The sequence below is a fragment of the Mytilus edulis genome, chromosome 14, assembly GCF_963676685.1.
Source record: "Mytilus edulis chromosome 14, xbMytEdul2.2, whole genome shotgun sequence".
NCBI classification, from domain to species: Eukaryota; Metazoa; Mollusca; class Bivalvia; order Mytilida; family Mytilidae; genus Mytilus; species Mytilus edulis.
This window is the reverse complement of record NC_092357.1, coordinates 44,089,319-44,106,122: the sequence shown is the minus strand read 5'-3', so window position 1 is coordinate 44,106,122 and position 16,804 is coordinate 44,089,319. Positions and strand designations below refer to the sequence as shown.

General features: G+C 33.1%; 2 protein-coding genes across 2 annotated transcripts; both read left to right on the top strand.

Annotated features, from left to right (window-relative positions):
* The first annotated feature begins 5,726 nt into the window (after positions 1-5,726).
* LOC139502647 (uncharacterized) lies at positions 5,727-10,764 on the top strand. Its single transcript, XM_071292176.1, has 2 exons — positions 5,727-9,152; positions 10,569-10,764. Exon 1 carries the CDS (start codon positions 5,987-5,989, stop codon positions 6,812-6,814), a length of 828 nt encoding a protein of 275 aa, XP_071148277.1. The 5' UTR covers positions 5,727-5,986; the 3' UTR covers positions 6,815-9,152; positions 10,569-10,764.
* On the top strand, positions 6,120-10,006 carry LOC139502648 (uncharacterized). Its single transcript, XM_071292177.1, has 2 exons — positions 6,120-9,143; positions 9,339-10,006. The coding sequence occupies exon 2, from the start codon at positions 9,467-9,469 to the stop codon at positions 10,004-10,006; it is 540 nt and encodes a 179-aa protein (XP_071148278.1). The 5' UTR covers positions 6,120-9,143; positions 9,339-9,466.
* Positions 10,765-16,804: the final 6,040 nt, after the last annotated feature.

The window sequence follows — 16,804 nt, the reverse complement described above, 5'->3', positions numbered from 1 at the left end:
TTAGAATATAATAAACCAAAGGATAACACTGACCTCTAAAATATCATTAGCTTAGGTAATTGAAATGACCAATAATGTATATTTTTGGGGTGATTTCTCAACTCTAGAATAACATACAAATATGCAGTTAAAAGAATATATATTAAAAGCATGCCAAAAACAAAAACAAAAAAAACTCTGGCAACACACATATTACATTAGAGATACAATGTAACCCAAGCGCGCGAAGTACTCTAGTAGAGTTTGTAATAGCACCTAACTGATGTATGAAATATCCTCACAATTTTAACCGTGAAAGATAACTCGAGCGCTGTAAGTACTCGAGTAAAGCTTGTAATAACCACTTACTGAGGTTTGAAAATTCCTAAACAACTAATGACATCCGACACCAAGTTAAACGAGTTATTGCGTATTAAACACTATAACTGTTGTGTTTTTAACAGATTGTTCTTATTGTGATACGGAAGTGGTCAAGTAGTTTGCACCTTTCAAACCACCCATGAATAGAATTCGTACACAGTTACAAAAAACAAAAACCATCAACGTTCGTATAACCAGTGTAGCGTTTGACCCATTACTTTATAGTGTACTAACGGTTTAAGCCATTGTCCCTGTAGATATTTAATGAACCATTATAGTGATGTCGAAAACAAATTACTGTTCAATTACTTAGACTTTAACTAAATTACCTGCGCTTTTGCTGTAAAATAGTTGGGGAAAATTCATAAAATCCAATGCATACTTTTAAAATGTTTGTTCCCTGTCTGTTATATTCGATTAATTTATGAAATATTTATGAAACCTAACCAAAAACTGTTATGATATGAACATGACCATTCTGAACTCTTGGTTCCGGAATATCGTAAATTAACAATTTCAACCTAGTCCCAATTAACATAGTTTTAGAGATAGCACTATTAGACCTAACCAAATATAAATGCTATTTTTATAGAGACCCAAACTATAAAACAAGTCAGACGTTACTGTAATATTCAGTGCGATAATATTTTACCATTCTTATAGTGTAAGAAATGTAGAATTAAGCTACAATGTAGTTCCTGTACATTTTCAGATAACATTCAAAATTAGAAACTCAGTAAATAAAATCACCTTTCAGGGTCAAAACCTCCAATTTAGGTCATCCTACTTAGAAAAAAAAACATGTTGCAGAGTTTTTGTTTTCTATATACACTTTTAATCAAGCTCCTTTTCGAGAGAATAGCAACGATGTTAATGAAATTGTAATGCAGATATCTGACGTGGTGACTAGTTTTATCCTGCAACTTGTTTTTCTTATCTCAAAATATTTTATGTTAAAGGCTAAACACTGTTTTTGACTGATTTTTAATCATTATGGCTAGTTCATTTCAGTTTTTATAATATCAAAGTTGAACAATTTGAAAGAAAACAACTGAAAGCTATTTTACACTTAGTGATACAAAACACTTAGTCGGCAAGATGAGCTGAAAGAACTAAAGTGGGATGTTGTACGATCTCAGCATTGTATTGTTGTTGTGAATATTTCTTGACTAATACATTTTGTACTAGGGAGGCTGGGGTCCCAATAGATTTTGAACTCATCCTAGATAACATTGTAGTCTTAATATTGTGTGACAATCTCTCCATCAAAAACACTAGATACAATTTCATTCATTTGCGAAAAACTATTGAATGAATTTTAAATTGACTAACATGAGTAAGAGCAAGGCTTCATATGATAAAAGTGTATAACTTTCGTGGCCCATCGGAAACTATGTGTTCATTTTGTAGAATGAATGAACTTACCATAACTGGTGCGACTTCAACCTTAGCTTCTTGTTATAATGTTTGTAGTTGATAATCTGTTTCAATCTGCATAAACCCGTTTGAATCACCAGCTGCATAAGACAAACTTCCTGCTAGGTAATTGTTGTCATTTAAATTAATTGGTGAATGCATGAAGTTATTTCTCTGTAGAACAACATCTTATACAGAAAATCACTGATGTTAATGCTTTAAATATACTCACTAATACATACATATTATTATCTTACCTCCTTTATATTTCTACGAATATCATTATTTAAAAGTACCCGCATAGATACCGTGTATATATTATTATTCTATCACCTATAGATTTATGGGGATATGTTTGGTTAACACACTACACGTGGTGACTATATATAGTTGGTAAAGGGTGCCCTAAAATTCATGGTTAATTACCATATAGGACTAGCAACCATATGGGGTTAGTATGGAGTTACTTCCCTTTAAAAACTGAAAGGGCATCTGAAAGGTTTAAACAGACGAATAAACATAAAATGAACGAATTGAAATACATTCATAATTTTTTTTTAAAAGCTAACACGTTGTTATTGTTGGCATTTGGTTTGTTTTCGTAGAGACAAATTGAAGTAAGTTTTGAAACATTTTAAAACTAAGTATTGAAGAATTAATCATTTTTATAGGCCGCTAGTATAAATACCACATGTGAATATAAATGAGTTACACGGTTTGCTAGTGACCTAATACGATATAAATAGGGTCAGTAAATTCCATATGGGGATTCGAGGTTTGCTCTGACCCCATTTGGAATTTACTGACCCCATATATATACTATTAGGTATTGAGAAAAAATATCAAAGAAATTGATGATAAAGATTGAAATATATGCAGAAATCGCATTAAAAGCTATTTATAAAGTTGTAATTTTAAAGCAATTTCTCCTTAAACTAATCAGCCAATATTTTCGGCACTATTCAATTATTTTAAGATCTATTTCGGATTGATAAATTTTGTTTATAAATTTTCACTCAATCCAAGAAAGTTTTCTTTTAAAAGTAAGCAGTAACGAAATAAAATTGTTTTATCGAAAACGTCATTTAAGGATTCAACTGACGAATGCATGGTCAAAAAAAGACAAAAATCTTTTCTAAGTTCTTGTCAGTATTTTTTTCTTTTGAAAAAAAAACAAACAACCTAACCGTCACTTAAAAAACTGTATTTGTCCCATCTTTTGATGGTTTGTATAAAAGAGAAATTATTTGCCCTCATCAATCAGAACTGAACATCTTTCTACTTTTGAATGCTTATTATATGGTGGTTTCATAAATCAGGAAATTTTCTAACCCAGGGGATTAAATTATACAAATGACTGTAATATTGGTGAACCATGATTTCAAAAAACTGTTCGAATCAATTGAGAGTGCAAGCATTTCCGCGTTGAATTCAACATACTACTAAAAAATGTTTTTTTATATAGGATGTTATAATAAGAAAGTGTGGTATATTTGCCAATGAGACAACCACCATGCACAAAAATTCAAATGAAGTAAATGTAATCAATTATAGGCAAACATACGACCTTCAACAATGAAAAAACCCAAACTGTATGGTCGGCTATAAAAGACACTGACATGAAACTAACGGCCTAATTTAAAAAAAAAACAAGTTACGAAAAACATATATGACAGACAAGAACCAACGATAACCACTGATCTACACAGGCTTCTGACTTGGGACAGGCACATACAGAATTTTGCGGGGTTAAACATTTTTATGAGCACTCAACCCTCTCATTACATAGGACAGTGGCGTATTAGTACAACATAAGAACAAACTGTAAAAATCAACTGAAAAGGCTCAGTCGCAAAGATTGATACAAATAGAAACACAGACTTTAAAACATAAAAAAATAGATATGTCTTTCAATTCTGTCAATTTTTTTTACTTTGTGATAAAAGGCACATGATGGTATCATGAGTCAGCTAATTATACTTTGCAAAAAGTAAAATGTGCTTTGGAAATGTTTACAACACCTTATGCATCTGGGCACTTGACGACTTTCGTATCGGGCATATTATTGTAAGACAAACAAAGTGAATTACGATAAACAAAAATCCTTGTGGGACATGTGAAAGAAGACTGCAATAAAATGTTGAACGAAGGAACTTAAACAATGATTTTTTTTCTTCTCCATCATATACATTTTTATTCAATGTATCATCAGACTTAGAATTAAAAAGAAACTTTCCATTGATTTAAGATATTTTTACATATAATATCGATCAATTAAATAAATGCAAAATGTTTAAACCATTATTGTTGTTGTACACGAATAGATGAAAAAAAGATAGATACATGTATCAAAGAACTGAAAAGACCGAAAAACACGATAATTAATACGAAACAAGTCTTACCATTCGTTTCATCGTCCAACCCGAGAAAAACAGTAGCGTATTACGTTATTTATCGATAGTTTTTGCACGTTCTATTCCATTATTAATCAAAGTTTTGGGATACTGTCTTTCTTAAAGTAATTCGTTTAATTCTTGAAGTGTTTTACTTCTCATTTCAATACCGGAGACAATTATAGTACAAATTCTGTTCGCCAAATTGAACGGATTGTTTGTACACGTGTGTTCTGGAAGACAAAAATTGAAAAGAAAGTATTATGTGGAGTCTGTTATTTGTCAACATGTACCAACACTGACGAAATATTAACGAATGAAAAGAGCACTCGCCACACCAACAATTATTAAAAGTAAAAGACAGTCAAAATCTTTATAGAAGTTAGTTACCAGTACGCAATTAAAGATTATATACTGCCTTATTATCTAGATGCTACATTACTATTAGTTACATTCAATATCATCCATGAGTATCACAAAGCGATGACACCACTTGCCAAAAAATGCGGGAAATTAAAGGAATTTAAGACCTTTTTGAAATTTAATTTTATTCATATATTTATAAATATATTCATAAACTAATTAGTAGAATATGTAACAAGTTAACAGTTCAAGTTCGATCGTTTTCATCCTTCCATTAGAACTCTTCAGGATGACTGATATAACGTCTTTATAGGCGACGTTAAGGAGGTTTGTGACGTTCCGGGTGCGAGTTGATCAAGAACAAAAAAAAACACCCACAATACAGAAACTCGCCAATAAGTGCCCATCTTGACATTTTCAAATAATACCTATTTTCAAATGTAGACGGGATAAAGCCTATCAACAGGAGATTGAACGTTATTTCATCACAACGTTCCGATCAAAATTAAATCCCGAGATGTTTTAATTACGAACAATGCCGTATAGTATTTTGATAGTGATGTCACTTCATATACATCATTTGTTGTACACGATAAAATCTAGTAAAACTTATCTTCGATTTGACACCCTTTTTTATGATCATGATAAACAACTAATTAAGGAAGATAAGTGGGTCTAATTTTCTTATACGACAACCCATGCTACTATTATAGTAAAGTACCCATTTACCCATTTATGGCCTTCGTTTTAAAATGATGCATTAACAAGTGAGAAACGTTTGATATGAAAGTTTCAATCAGTTAAATGTAGGAAAATGTTCTGAAGCAGACACACAATCAACGGGTTCTGTAATAAAACAAACAGTTATGGGTACTTGGTTGTCTCTTGGGTTTGTGCAACTTTCAGGATGTCATTTTACTAGTACATACATGTATTCAAAATAATTCTGATGTTTAAGACGATTAAACAAAGCAAGATATAATGTATTAACATAATGTATATTCAAAGGCTTACAATGGACTGAATTCGTTCAAAGGGGAAACATTTGTAAAAATAAAATACAGTGTAAAAAACAAATCCGGGTCACAAACTAATAGAATAAAATCACAAAAGTACTGAACTCCGAGGAAAATTCTAAATGGAAATTTTTTGATTAAATGGCAAAATCAAAAGTTCAAACATATATATATTTAATAATAGTACGGGAGCACATGTATTTGTTTTGGTAAAACACGTGTGTTTGTTTATTGTTTACATCAACACGTGTTTTTAGAATACCTGTAATGTTTACAATATATTCCATTCGACAATATTTTGTCGCATTGCGACTTAAAAACAGGTATTCTAGGTATCGTATGATTTTTGGCTCGTGTATCTCGTGCTTGTTGTTTGATATAAATTAAATGGAATTTATAATGTTATTATTCGAAGTTCTGCCTTACGCCGGTTAGCATATGCCGTACTTCTGCATTGCCTGTATTACCACAATGACAGACCACCGTTCCGAAGACGAAGACGAATTGTTACTACACGAGTCCTCAACTCCTTCAGTTCTTAACAGAGAAGCTGCACGCTCTAGTTTGCCAGTACCAGTACCGTCGACAGCAACCCAACGAAGAGCACCACAGCCACAGATAAGTGACGGCACATTTCAACTGTTTACGTCGTACTTCGACTCTAAGATTTCAGCACTGAAGAACGAGTTAGTGTCGAGCAACGACTCCCTAGCCACCAAGTTGAAAAAGGAAGCTTCTGTGAAACTAAAGAGTGAAGGTAACCAAATCCAATTTACTTTCAATTCCGAAGTCCTTGCTGACCTACATAAGCTGCAAAAACGTCTTTTGCCGGAAGATTTCGTTTCTATCAATTTAATTTCTGGTCTTATCTTTAAATTGAACAAAAGAAATAAGATCATCAGAATAGCCGATAAATCTCCTGCTGGTTGGACCACAGTTCGTGAGTACGAGAGCGACGAAATAGCATCAGATTCCGATGACGAGAAAAGACTACGTCAAGCTGAAAACAGAGCACTCAAAACCATCAAGGAGAAGAAGGGTCGTACAAAACCTTACACTAAGCCTTCAGCAACTGTTTCCAGACCTCCTACTAATACTACAGATATGTCTCATCAACAGTACAACCAGCCCTTTCGGAGGAACAGTCGCCGTGAGGCGACTTCCTTTGACATGTGCTATGAATGCCACCAGTTCGGTCACTGGAGAACAAACTGTCCCAATAGAAGCAACAAGCAATTTACAACAAGAAACAACCCAGCCACATAAGATAAAAGATAAGTATCTTAATTTAGCAGATGAATATTTGTTGCATGGGCACATGAATATACTTTTAGAACATGTTAAGTATTTTGATAAAGTTGATTTTTCAAAATTGGCCAAAGGTGTCAAAAGTAGTTTATCGAAAAATGTAGCATTTTGGGAGCACATTGGAGCAAGCAAATTTATTATTGATACTATAAAATCAGGGTATATGATTCCTTTTGTGAGTTTACCACCCCCTATGAAATTCCGCAATAATAAATCTGCAGTTGATAATACTGATTTTGTAAACGAAGCTGTTCTCGAACTTTCGATAAACGGATGCGTACACGAAGTACCATTCCAGCCTTTTGTCGTAAATCCATTAAGTGTTGCCATTCAAAAGTCAGGGAAAAAGAGATTGATATTAGATCTATCTGAATTGAACGTATACGTTTTGAAAAATAAAATAAAATTCGAAGATTGGAAAGTCGCTCAGCAATTTTTTAAGAAAGATATATACCTGATAAAATTTGATTTAAGATCTGGATATTTTCATTTGGATATCTGCAAAGAGCAACATACATATTTAGGTTTCTCTTGGAACGGAAAGTTTTATTGTTTTTCAGTTTTAGCTTTTGGTTTAAGTTCAGCGCCTTACATTTTTACAAAATGTTTACGACCCATGGTTAAATACTGGCGTGAAAATGGTGTAGATATAGTGCTTTATCTAGATGATGGTTTAGGTATGTCAGAAGGTTATTCAGAATGTCAAAATATATCTGAATTCATAAAGTCCTCATTAGAATTAGCTGGGTTTTTGATAAATGAACAAAAATCTATCTTTGATCCAGTTCAACGTTTGGAATGGCTCGGATTAATTTGGGATTCGGTAAACTTTAGTTAAGCAGTGTCCGAACGTAGATTAAATGATGCAAAAGAATCGCTTGACAATATTTTGAAAACATTTCCCATTATAAGCGCTCGTCAGTTAGCACAGTTCACAGGTAGAATTATTTCTATGTCCCCAGTTATGGGAAATGTTACTAGCCTGATGACGAGGCATTTATATTTTGCAATTGAGAACAGAAAGTCATGGGATAGTATTTTAGATATTGCTTACACTGAGTGTGTATTAGCAAAGTTGAGATTTTGGTCAGACAGTTTGACCAATCTTAATCAGAAAAAATTGGTGAATGACACCTTACCGAACATAGTGGTGTATTCAGATGCTAGTAATGTAGCCGCAGGTGCTTTTACTGTAAAAGTGAATGAAAAAGTTTTTCATTCCACATGGAGTGAATATGAGAAAAACATGAGTTCGACTTGGCGAGAACTAAGGGCTATTCAATTAGCTTTGTATTCATTTAAATCTGTTTTAAAAAATAGTACTGTTAAATGGCACACAGATAATCAAAACTGTGTAAAAATAATCAATAAAGGTAGCACAAAAATGCATTTACAGTGTTTCGCATATGACATTTTTAAATTTTGTTCAAAGGAACGAGTCATTGTACAACCAATATGGGTACCTAGATCAGGAAATTGTAGAGCTGATTTTTTGTCTAAAATGATAGATAAAGATGACTGGCAAACATCTCCGGAGTTTTTCGAATTCATGGATAATCTATGGGGTCCTTATACCGTTGATAGATTTGCCAATTTTGCTAATTCAAAATTGAAGCGATTTAATTCAAAATTTTGGAATCCCGGGAGTGAAGCTATTGATGCTTTTACACAAAATTGGAAAAATGAAAATAATTGGATAGTACCTCCAATTGATTTAGTTTCTAAAAGTATAAACCATTTAGTACTCTGTAAAGCAGAAGGTACCCTGATAGTACCAAAATGGCCGTCCTCATCGTTTTAGACTTTATTATTTAGAAAAAACATGGAATTTCGTCATTATGTATTGGAAGTCATTAAATTTTCAAGTAAGCAATGCATATTTCTTCAAGGGAACAACAAGAATTCCATTTTTGGCTCAATGAAATTTAATTCTGATATTTTAGCAGTTAAGCTAAGTACAATATGTAAATAACTGTTTTTGAATTTCTGTGATATACACATGAAACACGTTGACAAGGCTATAGAATGATAGCAAGGTCTTTTTTAGAAATTTGACAAGGCTATAGTACAGAGCAAGGTCAGAAATGATTATATATGAAATGCATGTGCCATGTATATACTTTTTTATTTACTATTTGTTTGAATTTTTACATTTTTCAGATATTTTCAGCGTTGGTAGGTGGTCATCAGACACTCTTACACAACACCAGCACCTACAAAATTTAGCAAAGTGTCTTCCAGAGTTTTGTCTCTAATCTAGAGCTGAAAATACGCGAAAGAAGTACAGGTAGATGGTGTAATTCGTTTAATATTAACTCTTTACCAGCATCAGACTACGATGTTTCGTTATACTTGATTCATTTATGTAAAAAACACAAATCTGCATCTGTTGTTGAAGGAGCTTACTATGCAATTAGTTGGTCACATAAACTAGCCGGATTTGCCGATCCTTGTAATTCTTTTTTATGTACATCTATTAAAGAGGGAGTTCATAGGTCAATCGGACATTACATTGTAAAAAAGAAACAGCCTATTACACCTGAAATTCTATACCAGATTGTACAAAAATACGGTAACAAATTCAGCAATTTAAATCAAAGAATCGCTTGTATGTGTCTTACAAGTTATGCAGGATTTCTAAGATTTTCCGAACTTGTTAATTTGAAAAGATCAGATATACAGTTTTATTCTACTTATGTGTCTTTATTTATCGAAAAAAGTAAGACTGACCAACACAGAGAAGGTAGTAGAGTATTGATTGCGAAGACTAGTTCTATAACATGTCCGGTATCTATGTTACATACATATTTATCACAAGCTAACATAGCAATCGATTCTAATGAATACATTTTTAGAGCAGTGTCTTTTCGTAAGAAAACCAACACTTATGCATTAAGGGGAAATGTTCCTCTATCTTATACAAGGGCGAGAGAGTTGTTGTTAGACGCTCTTGGATCTTTAGGTCTAGAAAAATCTAAATTTGGTCTACACAGTCTGAGAGCAGGTGGTGCGACGGCTGCAGCCTCTGCTGGTATAAATGACAGGTTATTCAAGAAACATGGAAGATGGGCTTCTGAAACTGCAAAAGATGGGTATGTTCAGGAAAACATATCAGAAAAATTAACAGTTTCTAAAAACATTGGTATATGACCCCCCCCCTCCCCCCTTTTTCTTTCTTTGTAACTTTCGAAAGTATGCTACCCTCACAAGGAGAGCTCATTTCTGATACATGTGTTGAGTTTTATTGTATAAATAATTTATGTTCGTTTAAGTCTGGCGAATTAGAACATAAATATATTTAATAATAGTACGGGAGCACATGTATTTGTTTTGGTAAAACACGTGTGTTTGTTTATTGTTTACATCAACACGTGTTTTTAGAATACCTGTAATGTTTACAATATATTCCATTGGACAATATTTTGTCGCATTGCGACTTAAAAACAGGTATTCTAGGCATCGTATGATTTTTGGCTCGTGTATCTCGTGCTTGTTGTTTGATATAAATTAAATGGAATTTATAATGTTATTATTCGAAGTTCTGCCTTACGCCGGTTAGCATACGCCGTACTTTTGCATTGCCTGTATTACACCCCCCCCCCCCCCACCCCACCCCCAACCCACTATCATCTAGACCATCTATTGTTTTGTATGATGAAAATTAGTAATTTAGTTACAATGATTTATTTAACTTGTATTTCTTGTTTTGTAGATTGGTGTATATTTTGTATATATTACGGATGGCTGACTGTGATCGAGCCAGTATGACTGTTTTTTAGTAGTGTCTCAATAATGAGAATAAGCAGTTGTGTGCTTGGATGGTTTTGAAACGAACTGTTTTGATTTAATATTTGATTTACATTCGTAAATAAAAGTATGCTACCCTCACAAGGAGAGCTCATTTCTGATACATGTGTTGAGTTTTATTGTATAAATAATTTATGTTCGTTTAAGTCTGGCGAATTAGAACATAACTAACGAATTGTTAACAACTGTCATATTATTGGGATTTTAATTTGATCTTATGTGTTTTTACCTTAGATAGGAAAACTTACAATCCTAGCCTATTAAGTTTGGAGACGCGTGCACCCGCGCGAAAGGGGTTTCTAATCACAACCTAAGTGACTACTTGCTAGTGGTAACAGTGGTAACTACTCAGACCTCTCGGCCCCCAAGGTCCCTCATATAGTTAGGAAACTAGTGCTATAAGTGGTCTACAAACAGCGATCAATATGCGTTTCATTGGTGGATCTGATTCAATTTATGTGATCAATGCATTATACGTCAGACGTATCATTTATTGAATGTTAATTTGGGAACGTCCAAGTAATATTATCTTTTCTGAAAGTTTTCAAACTAATTGCGCAAGAAAGAATCATTGCTTGAAATCGAGATTGCTGCAAAACCAATAATAATTCTATTTAGGTTCCATATAATTAGAATATGCAATCGAAACGAAATATTATAAACGGTTTAAGATACACATTTATGGTATAAAACCACTAATTCGTAGCCCCATTGCTTTCAATGTTAAATTTCAGCAATTTCAAGCATTAATTGCTACTTTGTCTTAAGTTCAAATAAAGTGGCAGTTAATTCATGTCAAAACTGGACCTTATCCTGACTTTTGCTGAAAAAATCAACATACATTTAATTGCATATTAGAGCGTACTAGTTCCCGGATGTTTGATAGTACAAAAACAGGAACTTCTAATCTGAACAACAGGCCAAATATGCCCTCCTATAAAATTTTCATGTTCTTTTTTATTATTTGAATAAATAATTCAACAAGGGAACTACAGTGATCCTAAGTCCCAATACTTTCATTTGGTACACAAACTACCCAAATATACACCCTTTTGACAAAGAAACAGCTATACGTAGGAACTATGTTGTTTAAAATGTACTACTTTCTTGTATGTTATTTCCGACCGGGCCAAAATAAGTGGTTCTATAAGTTATGGCTGCTCCAACAAATTTTAGCACTAAATGGAATTTTTTGTATATAATACAATATAAGTCCATGATTTCGTTTGGCCAAATAAATGCAAATATTGTAAAACGCATAAAAAAAAACATTGAAGTTCACACAAGCACATACGACTGATGTTAAACTGTAAATCCGCTTGACGGGAAATGGTCATCAACTGCTGAAGTTTGATTGATATTTAGATTAATCAAGGTCGGACGGAGATAGCCGCGGGTTATCGTTAAAAAAACATATTCAACATACAAAATGATCAAGTAAGACAAATGTTTGTTATGGAATTTGTAAATATAAAGAATGATTTACAAGAAAATTTAATGTATGACGTCATAGAGTACTTATGACCTGAATTGATAAAGAAACAAAGGCACTCACACCACATCATCCTATATCTATATACTTCTGAGTTTTTATAAGGCATGGGCTTAATATTGCTAAAAATCGATCCCCTTATTGCAGTCAATAATTCAATTGATAACACATTTGGTTTAGAAGTTAGGTTCTACCTTTCAAAATTTATTTAAAACGGTAGTGAACATCCTTATTTTTACGGTGATGATGTTTACCGAGCCCTGAAATATAGAAACGATCCGGGTATTTTGTTCGATGCTTTAACCAATCTTGTTCCAAAAGGTTACCAATTCAACACTGTAACTATATCGTTGGTGAACATTTTTTTATTGGTATCAGTATTGATCTTGTTAACAGTAAATTAAAAGCAAACTGAATATTATTGTTATTTACATGTACATATGTACATTCAAGGATCTATACTACAATGTTGACAGCTTTATCTCTATTTTTACCTGCTATATCTGTTTGGTTTATTTACATCTTGTTGTCAATATAATGGATTTTTTGGTGACTATCAAACAAGTGACATGTTTAGCTAGCTATAAAACTAGGTTTTATTCATCATTTTCTACATTATAATAATATGCCGTTTTATGTGTTTGAGCTTTTGTGATTATGCCATTTGATAACAAACTTTCCGTTTTGAAATTTCCTTGGAGTTCGGTTTTTCGTTATTTTACGTTTTGATCAAATGCTTACGTAAACTTATCAAAGATACAAGAAATTAAATTTTATATTTACGCAAAACACTCGTTTCGTCTACGATCAAAAGTGTGTAGTTTCATAAGCTAAATAAATTCATAATTCTGAGTGTAAAAAGAGCAATAATTTTTAAAGTTTAAACAAACATTTATACACTGGCAACGCTCAAATTGATAAATAAAAATGACTATGCTTAAAAAGTTGCTAACCGAATATTACTATTAGTTGTTCATTTTAACTGCTTGAATCAGAAGTCTTTTCTTGAATTTCATATTAAAAGCAGACACAAACTAATAGAGACGCTTATACTATCTTTTGTCGCTGTATGATAAAAAAAATATGTGCTTAAATCCTGAAAGGATATGAATACAGGAACTTTAAGTCAATATAATCATTTTATATGGTGAAATAAAAAGAATTATTGGATAAGAACTGACCGTTGGAACTAAAAATTTTACATATCAATTTTTTTAACATGAGCAACACGAAATTTGCCAAATGTTCAGCAGTATCTGCGTACCCTTCCGGAGCAAATGAGATCACCCCCTGTTTATGGTGAAGTTTGTGTTTCTTAGTTTTTAATTTTCTATTGTGTGTCTTGTTTACTATTATTTGTATATTGTTCTTTTTCTTTTTTAGCCATAGACTTGTCAGTTTATTTTCAATCTATGTTTGTCAGTCTATCTAGTAACTTTCGCCCCTCTTTTTTCACATGCAAAAGCTTTTCATTGTCTTACACGAGACATACGTGTTTATAATTTTTTTGTATATAGATGTATTTAGTAGCTTCAATTGATATAACTCAAAGATGTTTATAATTATTAAACATTTACCTATTTACCACCATCGTTACCCTTTGAGAACATTTCACTGATATTGGTATGTTGTTTACAAGGTTAAGAGTAGTGCATATTCACCACACTGAAGATTCGACTGCCTGAATTATCCGATATACGTTATATTGTAATATGAATACTAATATTCCTTGGAATTGGTTTTACATGTTCAATATTTTGACTTCATATTGACAACTTGTATGTAATTTGTATCGAGAAGCATTGGTATACCCAAGTTTACCTTATGGAAAATTTTATATATAGACAAGTAATACTTAACTCTGAAAAATCATTATCATCAACCTTACTATACTTGTTACGTCTTACACTAAAAATAATTTTGTTAACATCTATAATCTAAATTATAATCCCCCTGAATTTGTTTTGGCAACTTACGACTTTGTGTGTTTTATCATCGGTGCAACCTAATGTGAACACGTGTAAAATAACGTTATCCTTTAATTAAGCAAACCCTACCATCTGACTGCTACATGCATGAACCTTAGTAAACTTTCCTTGAAATATCATAGAACACCGATGAATAGTATAACATCATGAACATGAGTGATGACATCAATACGTGACAAAAGAGGGACGAAAGATACCAAAGGGACAGTCAAACTCATAAATCTAAAACAAACTGACAACGCCATGGCTAAAAATAAAAAAGACAAACAGAAAAACAATAGTACACACGACACAACATAGAAAACTAAAGAATAAACAACACGAACCCCACCAAAAACTAGGGGTGATCTCAGGTGCTCCGGAAGGGTAAGCAGATCCTGCTCCACATGTGGCACCCGTCGTGTTGCTTATGTGATTACAAATCCGGTAAATAGTCCAATTCGGTAGGTCACATTCATGAAAGGGAAGGGGATTGTAGTTACGACGTAAGGAACATATCCGATATCATTTGTGAAACGGTTATTTCATAACGGTCAACCAACTCGTGATGGCGTCCGTAAAATTTACGAAGGGATGATTTCAACTTCACCATTTGGAATTCTTGGTTTAATAGCTTCCGTGTGAGCAGCAAACCTCTATCAAGAAAATCATGATAGGAAATGCAAGCACGGGAATATCGTATCAATTGGGAGATATATACTCCGTATGCAGGTGCTGCTGGAATGTTGCTACTTAGAAATGGAAAGTTCACAATTGGAAAGCTGAAATCATCTCTTTTGTCGTAAAGTTTTGTTTTCAACCGACCCTCATTGTCAATTTCTAGATGTAAGTCAAGATATGAAGCCGACTTAACTGTATCTGTAGTATCCTTTATCTCTAGTTCGATTGGATAGATGCGTTCCACATAGTCACCAAATTTTGAATTGTTTAGTGAAAGAACATCATCTATATAGCGGAAAGTAGAGTTAAAGGATATTGCTAACTTCTTATCTTTCTTCCTAAGAAGTTCCTGCATGAAGTCAGCCTCATAATAATAAAGAAACAAGTCGGCGAGTAGAGGGGCACAGTTTGTTCCCATTGGAAAAATAAGTAATGACTATTTTGTGGAATTTTTGTTTGACTTTGACTAGAAAACAGAAGCGAAGGTACCAGTTAGACAGTCAAACTGACAATGCCATGGCTAAAAAAAAGGAGACAAACAAACAAAAATAGTACACAAGACACAACATAGAAAACTCAAGACTAAGCAAAACGACTCCCACTTAAACTTGGGGGGATCAGATGCTCCGGAAGGGTAAGAAGATTCCTTCTTCATATGTGGAAGGCGTCGTGTTGTCATGTTATAACACACTCGGTTCATAGTATAATTTGGTAGGTCACATTTGTGAAAGGGGAACGGGATTGTTATTATGGCATAAAGAACATATCCGATATCATCTGCAAAACCGATATTCCATAACGATCAGCAAACTCGTGATGGCGTCCGTAATATTAAAAAAGTAATGATTTCAACTTCACCATTTTAAACTCTTGGTTTAATAGCTTCAAAATAAGCAGCAACCCTTTATCAAGGAAATCATTATAGGAAATACAAGCCCGGAAATATCGTATCAATTGTGAGATATATACTCCGTAGGCCGGCGCTGCTGGAATGAGGCTACAAAAAATTGGAACGTTCACAATTTAAATCATCTCTTTTGTCGGAGAGTTTTGATTTCAACCGATCCTCATTGTCAATTCCTAGATATAGGTAAAGATATGAGACTGACCTTACCGTATCTGTTGTAAGTTTGACTGTCCCTCTGGTATCTTTCATCCTTCTTTTGTAACATGTATCTCTATTTCGATAGGATAGAAGCGTTCAACAAAGTCAGCAAATTTTAAATTATTTAGTGAAAGAACATCATCTGTATACCGGAAAGTTAAGTTTAAGGACATTGCTCACTTCATATCTTTCTTCCTAAGTAGTTCCGGTATGAAGACAGCCTCATATTGATAAAGGCGCATAACTGGTTTCCATGGGAATGTTGATTGTTTGTTGTAAAACACGTTCTCCAAACGGACAAAAATAGGTTGTCAATTAAGAAATCTAGCATCATGATAACGTCATTTTCAGAGAGTTTCTTGTTTGAATGAACAGCTTATATCTTAAGTATTGCACACGATGTTAACAATCACTCCAATGACACAGCTATCTCAGTGAAGGTCCCTGTTTCATCAGTACCATAAGTTCAATGATTCGAATTATTTGTGTATATAAACTGCATATTGTAAGTCATTTACAAAAATATGAGTATAACATCATCAGCTTATTTAATATGAAAGTGCATATAACAAAATATGTTTATATTTTATTAATGATTTCCCTTTATATACACTTTTCAGTCTATATATTAGTCACAAACAAACGGTGGGCCTTTTATAGCTGGCAATACTGTGTGGGTTTGCTCAGTGCTGATTTCAATACAGGAATCATTGTAATGTTCATTAAGGCGAAGTCTACGTTATATAACTACTCAACAGAAATTTTTTTTTCAATTTTACATGCGGATTCAGAATATTTAATAAAAAAGGGGGTAACCGTTTTCGTTTTTCAGATACAATCTGTTTAAACTAACAGAAATACAAAGGATATATAGGGAAAATCATAAAAAAATGACA

Excerpts from the sequence above, each read along its gene's own strand:
- LOC139502648 (XM_071292177.1), top strand. The coding sequence starts at position 9,467 with ATGTGTCTTACAAGTTATGCAGGATTTCTAAGATTTTCCGAACTTGTT.
- LOC139502647 (XM_071292176.1), top strand. The coding sequence starts at position 5,987 with ATGCCGTACTTCTGCATTGCCTGTATTACCACAATGACAGACCACCGT.